Source organism: Ruditapes philippinarum, unplaced genomic scaffold (assembly GCF_026571515.1).
Source record: "Ruditapes philippinarum isolate M1 unplaced genomic scaffold, ASM2657151v2 ctg276_1_1_1_1, whole genome shotgun sequence".
NCBI classification, from domain to species: domain Eukaryota; kingdom Metazoa; phylum Mollusca; class Bivalvia; order Venerida; family Veneridae; genus Ruditapes; species Ruditapes philippinarum.
Genome location: NW_026853809.1, coordinates 307,152 through 330,279, shown reverse-complemented (window position 1 = coordinate 330,279; position 23,128 = coordinate 307,152). Strand labels below are relative to the sequence as shown.

At 30.2% G+C, this 23,128-nt stretch overlaps 1 protein-coding gene across 1 annotated transcript; it reads left to right on the top strand.

Annotated features, from left to right (window-relative positions):
* The first annotated feature begins 844 nt into the window (after positions 1–844).
* Positions 845–22,813, top strand: LOC132737978 (gamma-aminobutyric acid type B receptor subunit 2-like). The gene is made up of 18 exons (XM_060725377.1): positions 845–1,359; positions 3,181–3,321; positions 6,615–6,785; positions 8,497–8,613; positions 10,170–10,235; positions 10,599–10,790; positions 12,047–12,155; positions 13,101–13,219; positions 14,938–15,001; positions 15,730–15,831; positions 16,310–16,457; positions 18,009–18,132; positions 18,573–18,680; positions 18,855–18,977; positions 19,681–20,016; positions 20,448–20,544; positions 21,239–21,342; positions 21,917–22,813. Exons 1-18 carry the CDS (start codon positions 1,129–1,131, stop codon positions 22,058–22,060), a joined length of 2,496 nt encoding a protein of 831 aa, XP_060581360.1. The 5' UTR covers positions 845–1,128; the 3' UTR covers positions 22,061–22,813.
* Positions 22,814–23,128: the final 315 nt, after the last annotated feature.

Here is a 23,128-nt window from a genome sequence, read left to right as displayed (position 1 = left end):
AATCACTTAAGTATATACATTCATTTTTTATTGAAAAAAAAAATGGTTTAGACTTTATAGAAAATACATTTTTAATCAACTCCCTTTATTTACATGAAATGTAGATTTGGTTATATCTATACAAATAATGCTTTCTGGAACTTACAATATTGATAAATCTTCATTTGAGCATTATATTTATGATATTAAACCATTAAAATTGATTTACAGGATCTTTAATAAAAACCTTACACTGATTGGATCAGAGGTAAGAAATAAGAATGTTGAAATAATCTGACACAGTGTATTTGGGATTCCTTTACATTACATGCATTAAAAGCCTTTAGATATCTTACACATTTTAATGTTTTTATTAAGCAATCATTCTTAAGTTACTAACAGAACTACATCAGCATCAGATATGTCGAATATTTGAAATGAAGCTTCCATATAACATTCAGTTCTTTAGAGAAATTAGAAGTCAGTATATATTATTAAAATGTAATTTCAAATAAACCAAAGCCGAACATATCGGTTTAACAAAAAAGAAAATAAAAAGAGGTGCGGCGAATTGATGGACCTTAAAATATATAAACAATTCAACAAACTTCGAGCTTATTGTTATACTGCGTACTGAGAAACTAGCATAATATTTTAAATATACAATATTTCATGTGCTTCACTGCGATTGAGCCATTAAGTCTGTAGGAATGGATTTACTGTTGTCGCAGATTTTCAAGGATTTCATTCGCCGCGTATATAATCGCGAACGAGTATTAAATATTGGAAGTGGTGTATTTGTCATACTTGCAAGGGCTAACTACGTTGTAAAATTCCGGATGAGTATTCATATATATTCCTTACCGAAAGGATTAGATAAGCGTAATGCATAATTAATTCACGCGGACATTGCATTTTTATTTTATTTTCCCTCCGATATTTACCGCTTTGAAAGTTACCCAGCATTGCGCCTTGTCAATATAGAAAACTACATTACACCGTATGTTACATTTACACGCGCATCTTTATTGTTATTGTAAAAATAATTTATTGTAAAAATAAATACAAGGATATCAGAATAAAATGTAGGTTGCAAAATGACAAAATAAATGCTTGGTAACATATTTATGATTCAAGAAACTATTGTTGATGCACAGCAAAATGCTGATATTGCAGTTAGCATCTCTTCTGGGAATATGTGGTTTTGTTGACGCCCGGACTCCGTTGTACGTTGGTGCTTTGTTCGAATTTTCTGAGCATTGGTTCAAGGATTATACGCCATTTTTCCCGAAAATAATCGAACATGCTGTGAAAGGAATACAAAACAGAACCGACATTCTGCAGGACTACGATCTTCAGATTGAATATGGAGATACAAAGGTACAAGTTACTTTAGACCGGTTGTACTAATTACATGAACCTCATGAACAGACTCGATCAAACCAGTTCTGCATTTTTATTTGCTTTCATTGCTTTAGAACGACCTCCTTTTTTTCCAAATTCTTAAATATTTCATATTCTATTGCATGATTTGATATATCATCTCAAAGAAAGGTAAGCTAAGGAAATACATTTTTAAAGTATCTATACCTGTAAGATCTTAAGCAAACCTATCTTAATGCAAATCCGTACAAATTGTTCGTTTATATGTTGGTTTTAAATGATAACCCTTTTTATTAAGCATACCACGGCAATACAAAATCTGTGAAATATGTTTTCTACGAAAACTATTTTTGATTTTTTCTGAAAAGTCTGTCCCAGTAAATTAGACATATCAAAAAAGTGCAAGAACTTATGATGTACCGAGAAATATTTAACAAATGAGGTAAATTAACACTTACATAATAATAAAGCAAAGAAAAAAGTTAGATAAATTTCCAAGAAATCATTTGAACATATATGTGGATTTTACTGCAAGGTAAAGCATTGCAAGTTTCTACTTAAAAAATTTAAGTAGATGTCAGGTAACAAAATAATTGCTAGAGTTTTGAGATATTTGTTGATTGTGAAAGTTCCAGAATCACTTTTAATCATTTTATGGGGGAAACAACAGTAAGATGTCATTAAGTTTCTTTTTGTTCATTTAATGTAAGAATACATGAATTTAATGTTTGTATTATAAAAACACCCCAACAATTTAAGGTCCCTCTTCTGTAAATAGTTTGGTTAAATTATATCCCTTTATCTGATTAAGAAAATTACTAATAAATCTGTTTCAAGAAGAGCAGCAAGAACTCTACTTAATGTCTAAGTTGTCTCTTTATACTATCAACAAAAACATTAAAAACAAAAAAATTGTTTAGGTTTCCTAAATATGACAAGGGCGACGATATTGTAAAGTAAGTCGTTAACGAATCCTTTACCGTCGTTTTTACCATGTCAATTAGACGTCTAAACCAAGTGCATCAAGTGTTACCTGCAAATTAAAATTGAAGGAATTCTGTCGCTGCAATGAGTACAATTTTGTGGCAATCCAAACAAGTGCAGATAGCATGTACATTGTACCACGCCCATGCTACGATTGTCTATAAATGTATCTATCCACTTTTTCAGCTAGTCCAAAGATAATGTAATTAAAATTTCAATTTAAATATCTGGAAGGTGATTCCCCAAGAGCATTAAAAATTGCAGATTCGCATTGTGAAGTCTGATAAAGAGAGAAAGCATAATGTAAAATGAGTAAGAGCGGTATTGCATAATAATTATCATGCATTTCCGTCATAAACTATTTTTTGATCTGATATTAATTATCCTGGAAAACTTAATTAAACCTATTCTACACGGAATAGCATTCTTCGATTTTTGTTATTCGACAAATAATATCATACAAAAAATTGTCTCGGAAAGTGTATTGATAATTCTCGGAAAGTGTATTAATAATTTTATAAAACAAAAACATTAATTGTATCAAACGTGGTCCATAAATGAAGTATACGGACTGAATTCAAATTACAAATTATGATAACTTGCAATATTTCTGAATAGCAATATACAGACCAGCTGAAATATATATGTATACATTTGAGTTATACGTAAACCATACTAAAATCAAATTGCAACCAATTTTACGAGAACATGTTCAACCAGTAATATCAGAGCGTATATTTTGGATAAACATATAAAAACATATATAGAAATAAGGAATGAAAAATATTATTTAGCCTTATTTAAAGGTTTTGACAATGACATTTTTATAAACAGGGACAAAACGGATATGCCGCCACTCAGATGATTGAGATGGTCCAGGGAAAAGACCGCCCGAAAATTGCAATTCTCGGGCCAAGTCTATCGAGGGAACTTATAGTCACAGGTCAACTGGCACCTTTTCTTAAAGTAATACAGGTAAGATTATTTGCATGTAAAAATCACACGGATATTTTCACTAACCGTCCTCTCAAGCATTTGGTTTTAGCAATAAGGTAATAATTTTCTTCTCTTTAAACAATTCATAAGCTTTAAAGTTAATGTTAATAACAGTTTCTAATATATAAAAATGTTTTACTTAATTGTTTTTAATATAAACAAAGACTTAGACAACAACAACAGTTTATTGGTATACATGTTACAATAAAATTTTAGTTTATAACAGAAAGTAAGAAAGTAATGTATACATTGTTGCAAATTATATTTAATGCTGACCATGGAGAGCAAAAAGCTATAATTAAGTTTTATTACTTATGTAAAATGCAAAATAAAAGAATTAAATTAATAAAGTATTCCCATGTATTTACAAAATAAGCATCTATTGCTCCAAATGACTCAGTTTAACGTTCATATAATGGTTTAATAAACAAGGATCAAAAAGCAACGTCATGCCTTCGAAATTAATATTTGTTATTTGATCTAATAATCACGACAAAGCAAGAATTTAATTAGATTTGTTATATGTAAATAATAGTTTACACACAATACATAGACACAATATTGACTTTGAGTGTTACAAATAATCCTATTAATAACTGAATCAGAATCAAGAATCGCATTATAATTAATCTGGCATTTAGCAGTAATTCTAATCTCATTATGATATGATCGAATGTATGTTTACGTCTAAAAACTAATTAGATATTCAATAAAATAATGTACGATATTCCAGACAATTACATGCGACACTATGTTCTAATTAGTGCCATGGAATATGTGTCGACTTAAGCTTATCATACATGTATGTCCGGAACTTTGTAAGAATTATACAACTCGTTTATTAATTTGGAAAACATTGTTACATACATATCTGTGAAATACATATTAATTGTAGCTTGTCCTGTTTTTTGTTTGGTCTTCCTCGCTACAAGCTTATTTGACTTTTCCTTTTAAATCATTACCTACGGAAAGGTTACTGGGCGTCCATTAAGTGCGATCATGAGGTGTAGGACGGCTGATTTTTATATGTTTTTAATGTTGATCAATTCATTTTATCCACAGTTACCCTCATAGAATTATTAACAGATTGGTTTATAAAAGGAGAGAAATTTAAAATAAGAGCACAGCAAGACGCTATGAATATTATAACGGATGTCTTTTAAAAACGTTTACAGAAAGATATCAACATTTCGCTCTATCTACCGATTTTCACTTTGACTGTAGTCCACTTTTGTATGCAAATAGTTTTTCTTTCATAGATGTATGGTGTATATCAAATCCCAGAAGTCATATGTTGACGTTATGTTATAATGTGCCCATCAACAGCCAAATCCCTGCGGTACATTTTGTAAAGAGTGTGTGTAATTTTCTTACAATTTTCAGCATATTTAAAATAATCACATACTCAAAAAAATTATTTATCCATTTGCGACAGTTTAATGTTTGAAAAAAGATTAACTGAAATATACTAGTTTATCTTTTTGTGTATGAGTATGTTCACGTGAATAAATTAATTACACCCTAAGTTACAATTACTGTAGATTTTTTATGTTGAGGTGCTAAACAGTGACATTAACACGACTTACTTGCCAGAGATATCATCAAGCAATTATCTTATATCTAGCCTATTAGTGACCGTTATTAGAAAATGTCTTCTCAAAAGCTTCATTTGAGCCGCGCCACGACAAAACCAACATAATGGGTTTGCGACCAGCATGGATCCAGATCAGCCTGCGCATCCGCGCAGTCTCATCAGGATCCATGCTGTTCGCTATCAGTTTCTCTACTTGTTATAGGGTTTGTAAGCGAACAGCATGGATCCTGATCAGACTGCGCGGATGCGCAGACTGGTCTGGATCCATGCTGGTCGCAAACCAATTATGTTGGTTTTGTCATGACGCGGCTCATTTAGAATTCATATACTCTGAACAACAGTTTATAAGGGAAGTGTGGTGAATATTTTATATATCATACAATACCGATATATATTCTAGTCCTTAGGGACCATTAGTTCCAGTGTATTTCATTTCTGATAACCAGATTAATGGATACTGATTTAGCAAGTGATAAAGTGGTTTTAGACAAATCTCATTTTCGTCTTAATTTCTGAAGTGGTTTAGCTTTTTGTTTGAGTTTGATACAACGATCTCTCAACGCATCTTATTTCTTTGATAACTTGCACTGTATGCACATAAGTATATCTTATCGTTTGTAATTCAAGCGATGAAAAAGCAATTGTTTATCATGATAAAGTTAACCAGTTTATGACATTTGTTAAATTAGATACGTCGACAATTTACATAACAACATTGAAATTTAAATACGTGTATTGAAACTTTATTTACACATATGGACTTAATGAAATTAATGATTTTTCATTTGTGTCCAAATACTAAATAATAAAAAGTGCTCGTAGTGTGGAAATACTTGTCACCAAATGCTTACTGAAATTTTTATCATTTTAAAGGCTTTTGTAAAAATAAAATTATAAATTAAAGTAAATAAGATGCATAGATATGTTAAAGTTTTTACATTCCTTTAAACTCCACCAATAGCAAATCATAATCTTAAGTTTTGCAACAGTTATAAAAAACAATGATAAAAAAGGGAAAATTTTGATAGGTCAATAACAGTTCAAGAAAAAAATGGTGTTGTAAGAGCTTTAAAATATCATCTTCTTCATGAAAGCAAGAATTAAACGATCAAACAGTATGAATAATTAAACTCTATACATTGCTCTAAGGTAGGGCTTTCATCTCCTATTATTTGATATTATCTCAAAGGGATGATAAACACAAGAATCATTATCATTTACAAAACTATATCTCACATATAACTGGTTTGTTTTTAATTTGAATAGGACAATATAGGCAATGTACTATTACAAGTGATCTGCTTCTTATATTTTAGAGGATGTAGCAATCCTGGTATAGGGTCCATTCTTCTTGTTTATAGACACGTTTAGCCACGATTTAGGAATAGTTTTAAATTTTGTTTTGCATTATTTAGCAGAATATTTATTATTCTTTCTTTACATATACAGTAATAATTTGTTGGAGGTCATGTTTTACGTGCTTCATAAAAATCCGTCTTTGGTAAGAGGTTTATTGTCAGGCGCTAAAGTTATATGTATTATAAAGGTCATACGCAGATTATTTTATGAAGGCAGATTCGTTATTAATTATTTACTCTTATAATTATTATTCTATTATTAGTTGAACAAATTTTTGTTTGTACTTTTAATGATGAAACATGTGTGGTCATTTTTCAAGCTATCTTGCGTGGCAACGACGGCCACCACCGAGAATGAAGACCTATATCCAACAGTTTTTACAGTCAACCAAGTTCCTCATACATTGGACAAATTAAGAGTGGAGATGACTCGCTACTTTGGATGGAAGCTTATAGGAACTTTAGCTTTTCAAAAAGAATATTCAACGTCAGTAAGTGTGTTGTAATCGTAAATTCATAACGACAATAAATTACAGGCAACATTTATGGGAAAATAACGAAAAACCTACTTCTCTCAAAAGGTGTCATTATGAACATATATGGGATCGGTAGATTAAAATCTCTTTAATATGTCATCGACTGTAGAGTAGTTTTATATCACTCAGTAACACCTCTGAAATACCGAAAACATTCTTTCATAATAATACTTTTTTGTATTTATTTGTATTGCTCATTTGATACTGAAAAGTATCATGTTTTATTTATGGATGCATACCTTTGCTTTGATAGAAAATATGTCCGCCCGCTTAACTCAACGTGGAAGGCATCGGATTCTTTAATCCAGGCATAGCTTGTTCGATCCTCGATCTAGGTGAAATATATCCGTGAAAATTGACCTTGGACATTGTGTCTAATGTATATTTGTCACTCACAACTAATAAAAAGCAAATAAGATAGACCGGCCGCCAAGGTATGACCAACAATATGTTGAAAGCGGCATTAAAAACAGACAGACATTTACAGTCAAACAAACTAAAGGAAAATTAATACCTAGATAAGTGAGAAATGAAAACACTCCATTTAAATTCAATTTGAAATAGTTCTTTCGTGAAATATTTTGGAAATCAGAAACTTCAATAACACCCTGTGCGTATACAGACCTTTTACATATATCAAAACATAGACGTTTCCTTATTTATTTTTACTCAAAATGATCTAATGATCCTATTTATCAACAGAGCAGGATTTATGTGACTTTTGTATGACATGCAATTCAGAGACATGTGAAAAAGGAAATGCTTTTAAACGACTGTTACTACCCTACATTCGTTTGAGATATAAGTGTCCTCACCTAATTTTTTCAAATATTGACTTTGTCTGCCCACGCTTGTATATACACTATACATTTATATGTTATTTTGTACTTCCAATTGTTGTTTTTGAATGTTATATGATTGTAACACAATCATCGATTTTTCTTATTGAAAAATGCGGAGGCCCAATAAGCTTATTAACTATGCTGTAAAGAAATCATTATAAACAACATTAGTTTTTTTTTATCAGTTAAGGTTTCTTATATCTCAAAACGAAATGCATATTTTCTATGTTTTATAAAATATATTCCCGGCCAGAATAAAGAAAACGTTTTTTTCCCTTTTTCCTTGTATATCAAAATGAGAAAAATAAGTCAAGAAACAAGGCAAACATTCTATGTTGTTACGCAAAGCATTGCTTTCTTAGTTTAGATAAACATTATTATACTTAAAAGTATCAGTTATCAAATCGGATTTTCATTATCATAATAGCTGAATGTAATACAATCGCTAATATCATTAAACATTAATTAAGTAAGGCTTACAGGGTAAATTGTATGACATAAGTCAGTGAAGCATATTAAATTCTTAAGTTTAAAACGTGATTCAGTCTCTCGATGTAACCTTGCAGATTTAATATTTTCTACACAGTAACATATTTAACACTGTAGTTTTGAGCAGGCATAGAAGTCTCTGAAACATTTATTAAAACAAGAATGTAATTATTTACAATAAAGCAAAACTATTTCAGCAAAATTCATGTTTGGTTTGTTTCGTATATATGAAATAACACTTAAAGAATTGTAAAAATATTGGAAAAGATATAATTGATATATAAAAGATATAAAATCATGATGTTTTATTTATTATTGAAATGTTTCTTTTTCAGCAAATTGACTCATTTCACAAGCATCTTAATATAATTAAAGACGCTGATATTGAGTTGGTGGCTACAGCAATTGTTGCAAACAACAGTAACATTAAATACGCAATTGAACGATTCAAGGTACGTGTTTCGTGCAATTCTAAAGATTGTAGATCTATTTATATCAAATGGTTTAAAAATTTGGTTATATGTCATGACTATACATTGAACAATAACTTGTCAATAACATCATGCATTGCAGTGTCATTTTTATAAATCAATAAATTAATTTGTCAGACTGCCCTTTTGTATCTTTGTCATAACAATGAGTATAAGGCTTAGGTTGACATAATTGGGAGAATGTTTTATTTTGAATTTTATTGAATATTATACAATAGTGCCCGATAATGATACTTACGGAAAAACTATGGCGCATGCGCAATATAACAGCTTAACCTTCTGAAGTAGTATCATATACCAAATTGCTGCATGAATTTTAGAAAGGAAAGAACCCAGACGCAAGGAATAAAATCAAAAGCTGTTGCGAAAATATTTATTTAAAAATTTGAAAGTAGTGAAGATATAAATTTGAAAACGAAACACGAGGGCGGTTAACATAAATGTAGGAGGTAGCCAAAAAAAGGTCTGCTCTTTGAAGCTGTCCCTACGTACTAAAGCATTTTTATAGTTTTCTTCATTGTCGTTCCTTATTCCCTCTCGGCTTGAATGAGGACATCAGCAACATAGATGTCTTGAGTGGAAGAGAGCATAACGCCTTTTAATTGGCATCTCTTTGCAATATACCGGCGGAGTGATAAAGATAAAGATTTAGTCTTTCGTCGGCCGTCTGAGGTCTCACCGTCTATATTTCACAGTCAATCAGTTATATTTGAGGATAATTGCGGAGTTCAAAAATCCTTGTTTAGAAATACATGTATACTCTCTTCAGATTTAAAGCCATGTAATTCAAATGAGGCCCAGAACATGTTAGTTTAACCATTCCATTGTTATTGTCAGTGCTGAAATTATTATGTTAAAAAAAGGCATATCTCCTGGCTAGTTGAACATATTTATTTTTCCGCCAAGAAAATATGTCCTTGAGAATACATATATAATATCTGCTAAAGTTATCAGACATCAGACATAACACCAAAACTACAAACATGCAATACAAACACTGATTGTATGGCCAATCAAATTATGTATTACATTTTAGTGTCTACATCAAAATTGTAAACTGTTGGTATGATGACTACAACGGGTTGGCTCATACCAAACTGTCTATTGTCTTATACGGTGTTGGCTACGTTGTTATGAAAAAGTACCTATCTTGTTGGTGTAAAGCGACTACTAGTTTGTCGAAAAAGATTTTCATACATGTCAAAATCGGTGTAAAAAAGAAAGTGCAGATGCTGATTTTCTTTTTATTTTCCCGTCATTATTTTGCCGCATATTACAAAAACAACAACAACAGTTTATCACATATTTTAATGCAAACATCCATAAAACAAACACGTAACATATAAAATAATTATATTTTTCTAAAGTACATCACATTAAGTTTTTCACTAAACATACATTTATCTCCATTCCACACCATAAAATAACTATTATTGAACAATTTTATGTTCTTTGCGACAAGAATTAATTTCCGATATTAAGATAATTTTTATCGTTTTTCTTTCTTTTATTTTCAGGAAAACAATGTGAGAATTATTCACGCTGTTTTTTCAAGTACATATGCACCATACGTATTTTGCGAGGTAAAATAAATGGTTATCTTGAGCAATTTTCTATATAGCGCGTTCTGTTATATAATCCAGTGCGGTTACAACTTTTTATGAAAGACAGAGGTTTAGGTCTTGAGCAATCATATACTGAAATTTGAGTTTCCATAGACTCATGAAGAGGAAATATTCTTTCAATTCTTTAATCCATTTTTAATGTATTTATGATAGATCTAGATCTATACTTTATACAACTGCTTTAATTTTTTCAGTTATTTGCTGTAATCAATTATAAATTTTATTATTATCATTATTATTAGTATAATTATTATTACATTTTATTATTATTATTAGTATTATTATTATTATTATTATCATCATCATCATCAATGATTGTAGGCTTATAAGCAAGGTATGTATGGCAATAGTTACGTGTGGATATTATCTGGTCCTAACATGTACAAGGACTGGACAAACAAGGCCTCTCTTACAGATTGCACCGAAGCTGAGCTTGTTACAGCCAGTGACGGCTACTTCACACTTGATTATCATCCGATTGGCCAAACGGAGGTCACGACTGTCAATGGGCAGGTAATATACAGCGAGCATGCATCTTCAAAGTTTTTTTTTCTTTTGAAAAGTTGATATTTATGTAATATCCTTTACACGACAAAGATAATGACCTTATTTATTTTGTTATAAGAACTCTGATAAATTATGATTCAAATTAACACGTCTGTGGTACACATACATGTATATGAAAGAACAATTAACTATCCATTTTATAAAATGAAAAAGTATATTAACGTTTTAAGATTTCTAAAGATACCATCCACAATGTTTTTGTGCAAAATGAGCACACTGGCCGGATTTATTTTGTTAACAGATCTCTAATTTAGTTTATATTCAAAATAACACCCCTGTCGGTGGTGAACAAGTATCAACTTCCGAATTAATTACCAATTTTATAAAATAAAGTACATGTACGTTTTATGGATTTTTAAAGAGATTTGTGCGAAATGTACCCAATGGCCTTATTTACTGTTGAATGAGCTTAAAAAAGATAGTCATGATTCAAAATAACACAACTTCGTGTACTTGTTTTAACTTCGAATTAAGTAAAAGCTTATATAAAAAAGAAAACATGTTCCTTTTAAGGTATTCCATAGAAACATTTTCTAAAGTCTTTGTGCGAAATAAACCCAAGAGATGTTTCCAAGAAATTGTTAATATAGCAAGCATTTGACTACATGCTTTTAAAAAAATATTTAGAGACAGTATTGATCAGTCAGCAAATGTGAAAATGTGAAGTACGATAAACAACACATGTTACCGTAATGAGTGTCGCTAAAAATAGAAACCTTTTAAAATAACTTTTAATATATTAAAATGCGCAAAAAGATCTACATTCGAAGGGATGATTTGATAGGAGTACAGATGGCCTTCTAATTTGTTCATGACATGCTTACCATTCGCTAAATGTTTGTCTTGATTCTCTTTGTGTCAAAAAATCGTTTTAAGAAAGATCATCTCTGTTCTTTCTCATTTACAAAAGCCAAAGTGCATATTTATAAGTAGGCTTTTACACTGCCATGTATGTGCTATTGATTTAGATTTAAACATTCAGTTTAAATTTGTTTGTACTGTTTGAACTTTGTTCTGCATATATATCAAGGTGTCCAATAAATTTTACTTTTATCAATTGTGTTTCTTAATTAAGGTTATATAATAAACATCAATTCAAGCCTGTTTTTTTTAAAATGTTGTCAATCATTTTTTACGTGTACATGTTTCCTTCCGGAAACGAATATCCTATTTAATTAAATTATAATTGTTTTATTAATAAGACTGCACAGGATATTTGGAATGATCTGGAGAAACAAGCTCAGAAACAAAATTTGACCTTAGTCACATACACTGGGTGGATATATGACATGGTCTGGGCTCTTGCTATAGGTAAGTTATGCTTATACATTACTGTCTTTGTCGGTGTTTCTACATAAAAGTGGCTTAAGCTATGTTACGTTAAATTTATATCATCTTTAGAAGGTGTTTTCAGGTGTCATCAGTTAAGAGCCAGACAAGCTGCCACATCCATCTGTACAGTTTACCCAGGCTTTATAATATTGGCAGCTCAGATTTGAATATTGGTTTATTAGAAAAAGATAGAATTTCAATAAACTGTTCCAAATTCAAAAAATCGGGATAAACCTGTTGCACACAAGCAGTATATGAATGATTAAACTTTTTTCAATGGATGAAGTGTAACTTTGTTAAGAAGTTGTTTTTTTTATATCTTTTTTATGAAACATTGCGTGACAAAATAATGACAAATATTTTAGCTTTGACATCTCTGTTCTTAGGAAACCTTATTACTTTTATATCTATTATCAAAGATATTTTTAATATACGGCTTTGTGTCTCTTTGTTTAAAAAAGGCTCTTGAAAAGCTTTTACAGACATTCTCTGAGAAATTATGTAACAGATCGTGAGAGGTTATGTTAATGTACTGTTAATGTGAACAACCTCAAGTACATCAATCTTTTTATTTTGTATATCATTTGTCAGTGATGTATATCTGTTTATTTATTGAGATACAGATAACATTTAGTGGCTTGTAGATATTAATGTTTCCATCATTATTCCTGTCTGATAGCAAACGACCCTTTCATCGGATTCCACATTGAGACAAGTATTTTATTGCTGAAAACATTTAGGTCTTTGATACTAAAATTGCTCATATCCATTTCACAAATTTAGAAGGTTTTGAGAATCCTTAGAAAATAAGCTATATTTAGGACTGTTGTAAACTCTACATAATTACTTTGTAATAACTAATAAGTAAATAGTTTTTATTTGATACTCTTGTATATGCACCTCAACAGATAAATTTTATTCCAGGTTTGAACAACAGTTTGAAATACCTTGATCAATCAGGACTGAACAGATACAACTATAGTGATTATTATTTGAATGCAATTACAGCGGGGATGAAAGACGTCGATTTCAATGGGATGTCAGTATGTATTGTATATGTTTCCCGGAGTCGGTGTCAAACTATAACTTTGATTCAGAAGTGCTAAGATGAGGAAATTAGACATATGTCGATTAGAAATTGATAACCGTTTTTCGTTTTATTTTCATGAATAGCTTTTGTCATGAGCAGCTTTTAGTTTTTCACATTAATCATACCGGCAGGCAAATAAGACTAAGTAAGTTTCTAGATCTAAGTCGTAGTGGGCAGTTTGACATTTGAAAACTAGTCATCCCCTGACGCAAAATCAAATCAGAATCCATTTGCTCTGTTTTGTTAAAGTTGCTCTTAAAGGCTTCATTGATAAAAACACTTTAAATGGTTCATTTTTAAAATCCAAAAGGTCTATTAAGCCGCTCCGCCTTCCTCCGCAAATGTTCCTTGAAAAGATCTTTTTTATTTTACAAAATCGTCTTACTTTTTGTGTTTCGTTAGCGTGTACAAATAGTTTAAATGGGTTAGCTATGTCTGCTCATATACACTTAAAGAATTGGTTATAAGTAAAGTTACAGTCACGAAACACAAAATACGTCTTTGTTAATATTTTTCTACTTTTTTGATTAAATGTTTCACTATTAAAGCTGCCATCTTCGGGTGATAAAATGCTCTAAATCAATTATTAAAGAAGAATTTGTATTCAGTTGAAGCTAAAAGGGACGTTGAATGCTGGTTTACAATAAAGCCACATGTTTGGGGATATGAATTATTGTTTTTCGTGCATATTACAATAACAACTGGATAAAAAATTAAAAACTAGATCAATTCTAAGATCTGGATTATTGTTTGTTATAATGTATTGATAAACATCTAAAAATAGAATTAACGTACGCAGACTTTTTGAATAAAATTGTTTATTCTTATTTTTGCTAACTGTACAACTTACTATCGAGCATTGAACCCGATGAAAATCCTTTCATCAAAAATATGAATTATGTGTGCAGAATACCATTTTATTATCTAATAAGTTAATCCGCATCAAGCTAATTCAGTTATTTCTTTGAAGCTAGATTTACAACATAATCCTATCTATTATAGTCAAAGGCATCTTATACCTTGATATTTTAAGTAAAAGGTCCACATTTTCAGAAAAGATAAATTAATATCAGCAATTTTAGTAACAGTGTTAATATCTAAAATGAGAAAATGAAATAATGGACAGACTCATTATTTTTACTAAGTTTTAGTTGATTCATCTTTTGTAATCCTTTGTGTAATTTATCATTATTATATTTTTTATTATGAGGTAATCTAGTATTAAGAAATATTCTGCTCGCTGTAACTGTATATTATTTTTGTTATTATTTTAAATTACCAGTAATTGTTTTAATTCTACGAGAAGTATTCATGTGCGAGCATCATTAATACCTTTGTTAATTTAGGGTATTTCAAGGCTTTTATGGCACGAAATTTTCAGATATAAAGCAACACTTTACTGAAACTATTCCTTTTGTTTGACAAAATTCATTCAATGCTAAATCATTCATTAATATTTCAAATACTTATAAAACTTAATTAGTAAATATTACTCCTCGTTAATATTGTCCCATTCACAGAAATTTTACAAAAAGAAGTAATGAATTGTACCTTTTCGTTAGTACAAAATCCCAATACATAAAATATCTTTTATTTTCTTGAAACAAAAAAATAATCTGTTATCTGCTTAGTAATTATCTTTTAATATCTTGAAAATTTGTTTATTTAAAGGGACGAGTAAACTTCGCTGGAACGAGATTCAGAAAAGGCGACTCGTACATTGAAAGAAACAAAGGTAATTATGTCTTAAATGAAAGAAGAGTTCTAGTTATTGCAATGTAAAAACAAACGCATAAAAAGGCATGAAAAAGAGCTTTATGATATGAATATATAAATGGCTAAACAAAACTATAAAGACTGTAAAAAATACTCAGTAACAACTGTTTGTAGAAATTAATCAATTGATATGGCTGAGAGATAATATAAACTCAATGTATAATTATTGTTTTATAGTTCACAAATAAATGTATATATATTGAGAGTGTATACTTATGAGTGTATGTATTTGCGTTTATTTATACTCACCACCGGTTGTCCATATGGACGAGTCCTCCAGTAGAGTATTAGTCATTTTTTTGGAGGATAGTGCAATTACAGATACAGAAAAGATGCCCCAATTCCAGAAGCTTCTCCTGGTTCTTTAGCGTGCCAAGTGTTTAAGCACCCATACACGGGACCTCGATTTAAAGTCTCATCCGAAAGACTGCTTTTATTAATCTTAGTTGGCTAGCCCGGGAATCGATCCCACAATATCGAGATAACAAGTCTCGCGCTCTAACCGATTGAGCTATGTGGGCTGGCTGTGTGTACTGACAAATTAAGGTGCCTTTAAATATGGGGCTGCGTAAATATTTAACAATAATCTTCAAAAGGTGTTACTATTGTCTGAATAGCATTTTGCAGAATCTCCCATTCATATTAAACATGTACTTTTTATTGCTTTTGATTGATTTCTTTTTTTAGAAGGAGGAAACAGTCGGACATATATTGCCTCATTTCTGCTTGACAACAGCACGTACGGAAATGAATCCTACAACTTTATCCTTAAAAATGATCCTTGGCCAGGTATGATCTATGCTTTTTACAAGACATATGAAATAATATTGATGCTTAGTCAGACTGTACCTGCCATAAATAGATCGGGTATGTACATCTATTGTGCATCTTACATGACACAAATGTCTAAACATGTAATGATGCTTAGGTATATGGTCAGATATAAATGAGAATATGACATGACATAAATTGACATACATGTATTGATGCTTAGCAAGGTATGAATAGAGTATTTTACATGACACATAGGTGACTAAAATGTCTATCATTGTATGCCAATTGTATATTCCTGTTTATGATTTGAGTAATGGAAAACAACAACAAAAAAGAACATTTCAGATAATCTAGAATTTGAAAATACAGCTTTTTTATACAAACACCTTTATATTTTAATGCCTTTTATATTTGTACATTTAAAGAATCGTGTTAACATACAATTTGAAAAATAATTGCAATGAAATGTCACATATTTTTTCTTTCGTTGTAGATGGTTGGCCATTGGACCGCTTTATGACAAAATATACTTTAATTTCAACAAATGGAGTAGCATTCGGACTCGTGTTGGCTTTCTTGACTGCTGGCCTTATTATGTCTGGAGCTTTTCTTGCATTTAATATTTATTACAGAAACCAAAGGTAAATCAATGATAAATGTAGTATGACAAGGGATTTATTGTTATTTTAATGAATTACACATATCTTGCTGATTACAATGACTTAATTATATGTTTATTCGCCAAACAGAGTTCAAAGGGAATATTTTTCAATAAATATCTGGAAAAAAGCGATCCCTCGGAAGCATTAAACACAGCAAATCACATGAAAATTACATGACTTGGTTTAATTGAGTCCGTACATGAGGGATAATGAAACAGTGCAACGTCCCTCACGCCCCCTAGCACCGGTTTTAGCGGAACTCAAGGCGGACAAACGCGTCTTAATCAATGTATTGTAATGGCAAAATTATTTGTCTTCTAGATTACGTTATTGTACAAAGGGTGATATTTGGGTATACAGTCAAATACTTCTTTTCTGAATTGTTAAGGTCACAATGTACGGTCAAATCTTTAGAGCCTTCTGATATAATGAAATCTCAATGAAATTGAAAGAAATCAATTGCTGTTATGGTAAAGAAAATATTTTATCACTTACTTTGTATCTGTTAAAAACACTTTTCGTTTAAATGGAGTTATATGTTAAATACCAAAAGGCAAATATGTTTTCACAATATATACATGATGGTCAATTATTTACGCTTTCTGAGTGCTTAAATTGCAGTTATAGCTAAGATATATTTTGATCTTTTGTAATGTAAATATACTAATGTAAATACTTAGAACATTAAGTAATTAAATGCTTCTAGTGGTTCTTCTTGTTTTGCCCATTATACTTTCACTTTAATGTATCATCGCATACAGTTATTTCTGTCTCTCCATTTATCTATTATATCTTAAATGATTGTTATTTAAAGATGATCCCAAAATATACACGTACTTGTTTAATATGTTTAGGTAACTGACCTTTTGGCTTCATGGAATCATGATTAAAGAAGTAACTTCGCAATAATATCACTTGCGTATTTAACTGTAGTTGTAATTATTTGAAATCTTACTTTATTCTGTCAAATTTCACCAGAACGTTCAAGGACTTGTTGTTCAGTAACAAAATGTGATTAAAATATTCTTGTAGTGTAGTTCGAATGAAAATGGTAGACAAAAGTACTTTTGTTTTCTATAAGTCATTTATACATTATACATGTATATTGATTTAAATATTCTTTAAATATGCCCCGATGGGGCTAGGTATATATCAATCGCCTTGTATCATACAATTTTGATAATAAAGCTCTATTGTTTACGATCAAGGACAAATACAATTGCATAGAAAATGTAATGCTTCAAAACCAAAACAAACTCATATGTTTCAGATAGCTAAAATGTTGCATTATTACTATTAATTAACATAACGTTGGAAACTTCCAAAATACTTGTGCCGGAAATTAAAACGCATGATTTATGTGCTTCAAAAATTTTCTGTCAAAACAGATGTTTAGCCTCTATGCCGAAAAATGCATTTATAAATGTATTGTTTACGTGTGAAGTTACTCAATACATACACAAACTAGCAAGCAAGTTAATTGTTTACATATAACACGTGTAAACATATAATATATGTATTATTTTGTAGATCCATAAAAATGTCGAGCCCTGTCATGAACAATGTGATTATATCTGGTTGTATTTTACTGTACGTGGAAGTTTTGCTGTCATCTTTTAGTTATTATAGGGTAATGAAAACCGACACATGTATGGTAAGATCATTTTAGTCTTCATTTTCCTTATTTTTAAACTTTGTTAATTTGGAAATATAGTGATAAAAGCATTTCGATTATTTAATTTTTTTTGAAAGTCCATATCCAACTTGATTGACATGACTGAACGTTGCAATCACTACTTTTTCTACACGTTGAATTTAAAGTTACATATTTATATGCACGATATTTTGACAGTAATTAATATTCATATTGGTATTCAATATTATTACGATTTTAATTTATCGTTTCTATTACTATATACAGTTCGTGTACTGATATAACATTCTGAAATTTCAATGTTCAAGTTTAAATATCAAAAATGTTAATCTTTGGATGTTATTATTATAAAATTATCTAATTTGTCTATACGAGTATAAAACGTTTCAAGCTTCAACTTTTGGTGATTAGTTCCACGTGTCTTTTTATCATCATTTTAGATCAGAACATGGATGATGGCAATAGGTTTTACAACATTGTTTGGTGCTTTATTCTCAAAGACATACAGGATATATGCCATTTTTAGGGACGGAAGATTGAAATTAAAGGTATACTTACTGCACGTCTGTTTTATATCGATATCTATTTTCAAAATATTTAAAAGTTTTATAAAACTTATATCACCTATTTATAACCAAGTACATATTGAATGAAATTCCAAAATGCAAATTTGGGGTAGTTAATATGAGAAATGCGCAATTATATGTAACTTTATTTTGTAGATTATAAAAGATTATCAATTAATTGCGAAAGTTGGTGTTTTACTTGCCATTGATTCTATCATACTGATTCCTTGGACCATATTTCATCCTCAAGTTATGAAAGAATTCTCCGAACTTGACAAAGTAAGTATTGATTTCGTTAAATGACACAGAAAATGAATAAGGGACCATAGAAAATGAAAAGGAACGTCATATTACTTCATATTCCAGTGACAACGTACAAATTATACATAGCCGCACACTGACATCTAAACCACTGATATTGCAATTATTCACTAGGGGTTTCCTGTAATAATGTCGTAATGTCTTTCCATAATTCAGAATATGATAGTGTTCATTTATGATCCTAATTTCCCTTACATTATGTTCATATATGCAAGGATAATATTTTACTTTTCGTTTTTCTTTTAATCTTTTCGAAGGAGTGGGAATCCTTTTACTGTTATCAAGATAACTAATCAAGATAACTAAGTGTAATTGAAAATATCGAAACAGCGCGAGTGAGAAGTAAAAATTGTTCATTATTATATTTTTTTCTGCCATTATTTTTTTTTGTACGTAGTGACAGTATTTCTTTTGCCTTATCTTTTAAATTTAGTCAAACATTACATTCTGTCAATAATGGTAAAAAAATGACATTTATTTCTATATTAACGTCTGTATCCGCAATTTCTTCTCTAATTTGCAGTGTTTTGGATATTGTACGAGTTATATATTTTATCAAATAGTGTGATATGAGTAAAATTTAAATTATGTATATTTCAGTATCTCATAGAAACGGCATATCAAGACGATATATTCGACTATATAATTTATTCAATTTCAGAAAATCGAGAATAAGAATGTGCTTCACTACACTGTGTACCTACATTGTAATGGGGACTATGAAGTTTATTGGTTCGGTATTCTCTACATTTATAAAGGCCTTCTTCTCGTCATTGGAACGTTCCTAGCTTGGGAAACAAGGACTGTGCATGTGGCAGAATTAAACGATTCTAAATTCATCGGTGCATGTATATACAACGTGGTCGTTATTTGCGTGTTTGGAGTACCACTAGCCCACGTGCTGTCAGTGCAACAGATGACTATTTCATTTGTTTTGAATTCGTGTCTCATCATATTTTGTACAACAATTTGTCAATGTATAATCTTTATTCCAAAGGTATGCTTTATATTTTTTCATTTTATCTTTTCAAATAATATAGGCATTTTTTATTTGTATAAAACGTTTATTTTTATAGAATGGTATTTAAAGAATTAAATGTTACGTTAATTAAAATGTCCCCAGCTTTTATGTTGTACACCAGAATATAGTTTCTTTGCGATTGCACATTGTCACAAACATAAATATAACTACCGGACATAGAACAAAATTGAAGATATGTTCATTTTACAAGAGAGCTTTATTGTTAAATATGCAAATTTTATAAAGTTATTCAATTTCCTACACATGCACATGAAAAGCATCTGATTTTAAATACAGTTATTTGGAACTTTTGCTGTAAAATCATTTAAAATTTTAATTCTGTCGATGGTTCTTAGATATGTTTTCGTTTAGTCAATACTAGGTTGTCTGCATTTTTCTATTTACAGATTCGAAATCGGAATCAAGTCCATGGAAAGTTTATAATTCCTTCGCTAAATGCGAGTAGCAGCGATTGTTCACGACGTTTTACAAAAAATAGTTATGGTATGCGAGCAAGTCTTTATCTTAAACAAAACTTGCTTGTTAAATTCAAAATTGATTACAAATGGTTTTCTGAAGCTTGCAAGAATGTAGGAAAAAAATTGTTTTTAAGATGTGAATTAAATGTGTCTCAGACATTTGTTACCCAAGACAGCATTCTCGCAACTTATTTAAATTCTTCTTTTGACCATTTTCCCATTGTTGAATACTTTTTGCTTCTATATCACACACACATTAGTCATGCTTTGGTGGATTTCTTTGGCGTTTGCCCCCTCCTTTACTTTCTGCTACTTTCTGACTGCTCCGTCTCATTATTCTGACTTTTCATTTTTGTCTATGGTTATAGGTTTTCTAATAAAAAGTAAGAATAACGTCGGTAACTTAACATGCATTCAACTGACAAAGATTTGCACTTTAGAAAAAACGGCATTGTTTAAAAAAAGTCGATTTTTTTAATGTGACCCAAAATGTGTTGCAGACGTAAAACAAGTACGCAATTAGATATATAAGTACAATTCGAATTGTTATATTGTGCGCTTTTTTGTGGTGACTCATTTTCGTGAGATCCAGGAATGGCAACATTCAAATGTTTAAGCTACAAATCATTATAAGGCAATGAAAAATCCTATTATATCTGACAAATTGAAGACAAAACACTTATTAAGACTGTTAAAAAAGTATGTATCTTAAATTTCAGCTGATGATTCAAGGGTAATATGTACTGGTCAAAACACAACTGAAGAAAAATCTATGGAAGATATTAAGGAAGAAAACGAGACTCTGAGAATGCAGATAGCCAAAGTAAAACTATATGATTTTACCAATCCTTATGACATCTTTTTACGTTTCAAGCAGTTCTAAACCACAGATATTAGTCCAATTCCTTATCTGAGGACTCATTTTGTTTACTCTTTAAGCTTGCTTAATATTTAGAAAAGTTTGGGCTTCCGTGCCAGAGTTGATATGGTTGCCGACTTCAAAGGGCTTTCTTTAGGGATTCTGTTCTTCTCTATTTTTTTTCAAATCACTTGCCTTTCTTTGCCGCGAGTTTGGATCTCGTAAGGAATTTTGAATTATTTCAATCCAGCCAGGTTTCGAAAGGTCGAATGTTTATCTGGGGTGCCCAATCTCTCCTGAAATAATATAGTAAGAGATAACTGAGGTATTCCACCACAGGTAAAGCTGAAATGTAGACCCTTTACTTTTATAGTATTGGTGTTACTTAAAATCAAACAATACAAACATTATCTAATGGCATTTTATGAATACAATTATCATGTTGTTATCATACAATGTTCATATAATCCACACAACTGAAATTTGTTTTAATCATATTATTCGTACTCTTATAATACAAATGCCATTACAATTTCAGGAAGCTATTGCTATGGCTAAACTAAGGAAAACCTTGTTAGATATGACCGGAGATTTACATATATACAAGAGCAATGACAAGTACGTCGTGTTCAGGAAGAACACGGATAATGGTTTGCAAGAAAGTAATGTTGACTTTGCATAAACAGTGGAACATGCTTATATCTGTGACAAAATATAACATATGTCATGCTTATAAAACTCTGTCGACAATGGAAATGAAAGATTTGTATATTCTCTATCCAAGCAACTAAAATGAAGCTATCATTCAATTATAACTTTGGATAAGTTCCCTTTTAATTACATGGAAAGTGGTGGATTTAAAATAAAAGTACAAAATGTATTTTATTTCTAAAAGTAAGATCAAAAATAATTGATTACAAAAGAAGTGATACCTTACTTACAATGGCCACGTGATTGTTTGGAAATCTCATTTGGTTTTATTTAAATTTGTTTTTATCTACATATCATGATTTGCCTTATTGTGCAATGAAGAAGACATGTTGTCTTTCATTCTAATCCTGTTTTTAAGAATATTTGAATTGCTCTCTGTATATTGTAAATTGTAACATGTATATATATTCTGAGAAATAAAATATGTTTAAACTAATAAAGATAATCTATACCAGGAGATAATTATAGTTTAAAAAGTTGAATTATATTCAAGTTCTTTTTATTATTTTTATATGCCATGCGTATTATTTCATACTTTACTTTCATAAATAATCTGGTGTAAAGTTCAAGCATTTCATGTCAGTTCTTAATTTACAATTTTGTTTGCCAAAGTTTTCAAATAATGTTCTTTGTGTTCAACTAAATATAGAATTTTCCTTTTTTTATAACAGAATTCAATGCGCTAATGTTTTAATAATGACATTATTTCGTTTCCTTGTTCTGAATTATGTTCTAATTTGTTTTTTTTATTATCAGTTATGACATAATCTCGTTTCTATGTTTAAGATTATTATAGAATCTTGTTATCTTTATTATAATTATAATAGAATTTCGTCTTTTAAGTTTTCAATAATATTTGCAGTCTGTCTTGTAGATTTTTAATTACTTTTGAAGTCCCTCATTTATTTATTCAATTATGAATTTCATTTCCTCTATTAGGTCTTAAATTATGTTTGCAATTCGTCTTTTATGTTTTCATAAATGTTTGCATCTCCTATTCTAGGTTCCATTATTGTTTGCGAATTGCTACAATTCGTCT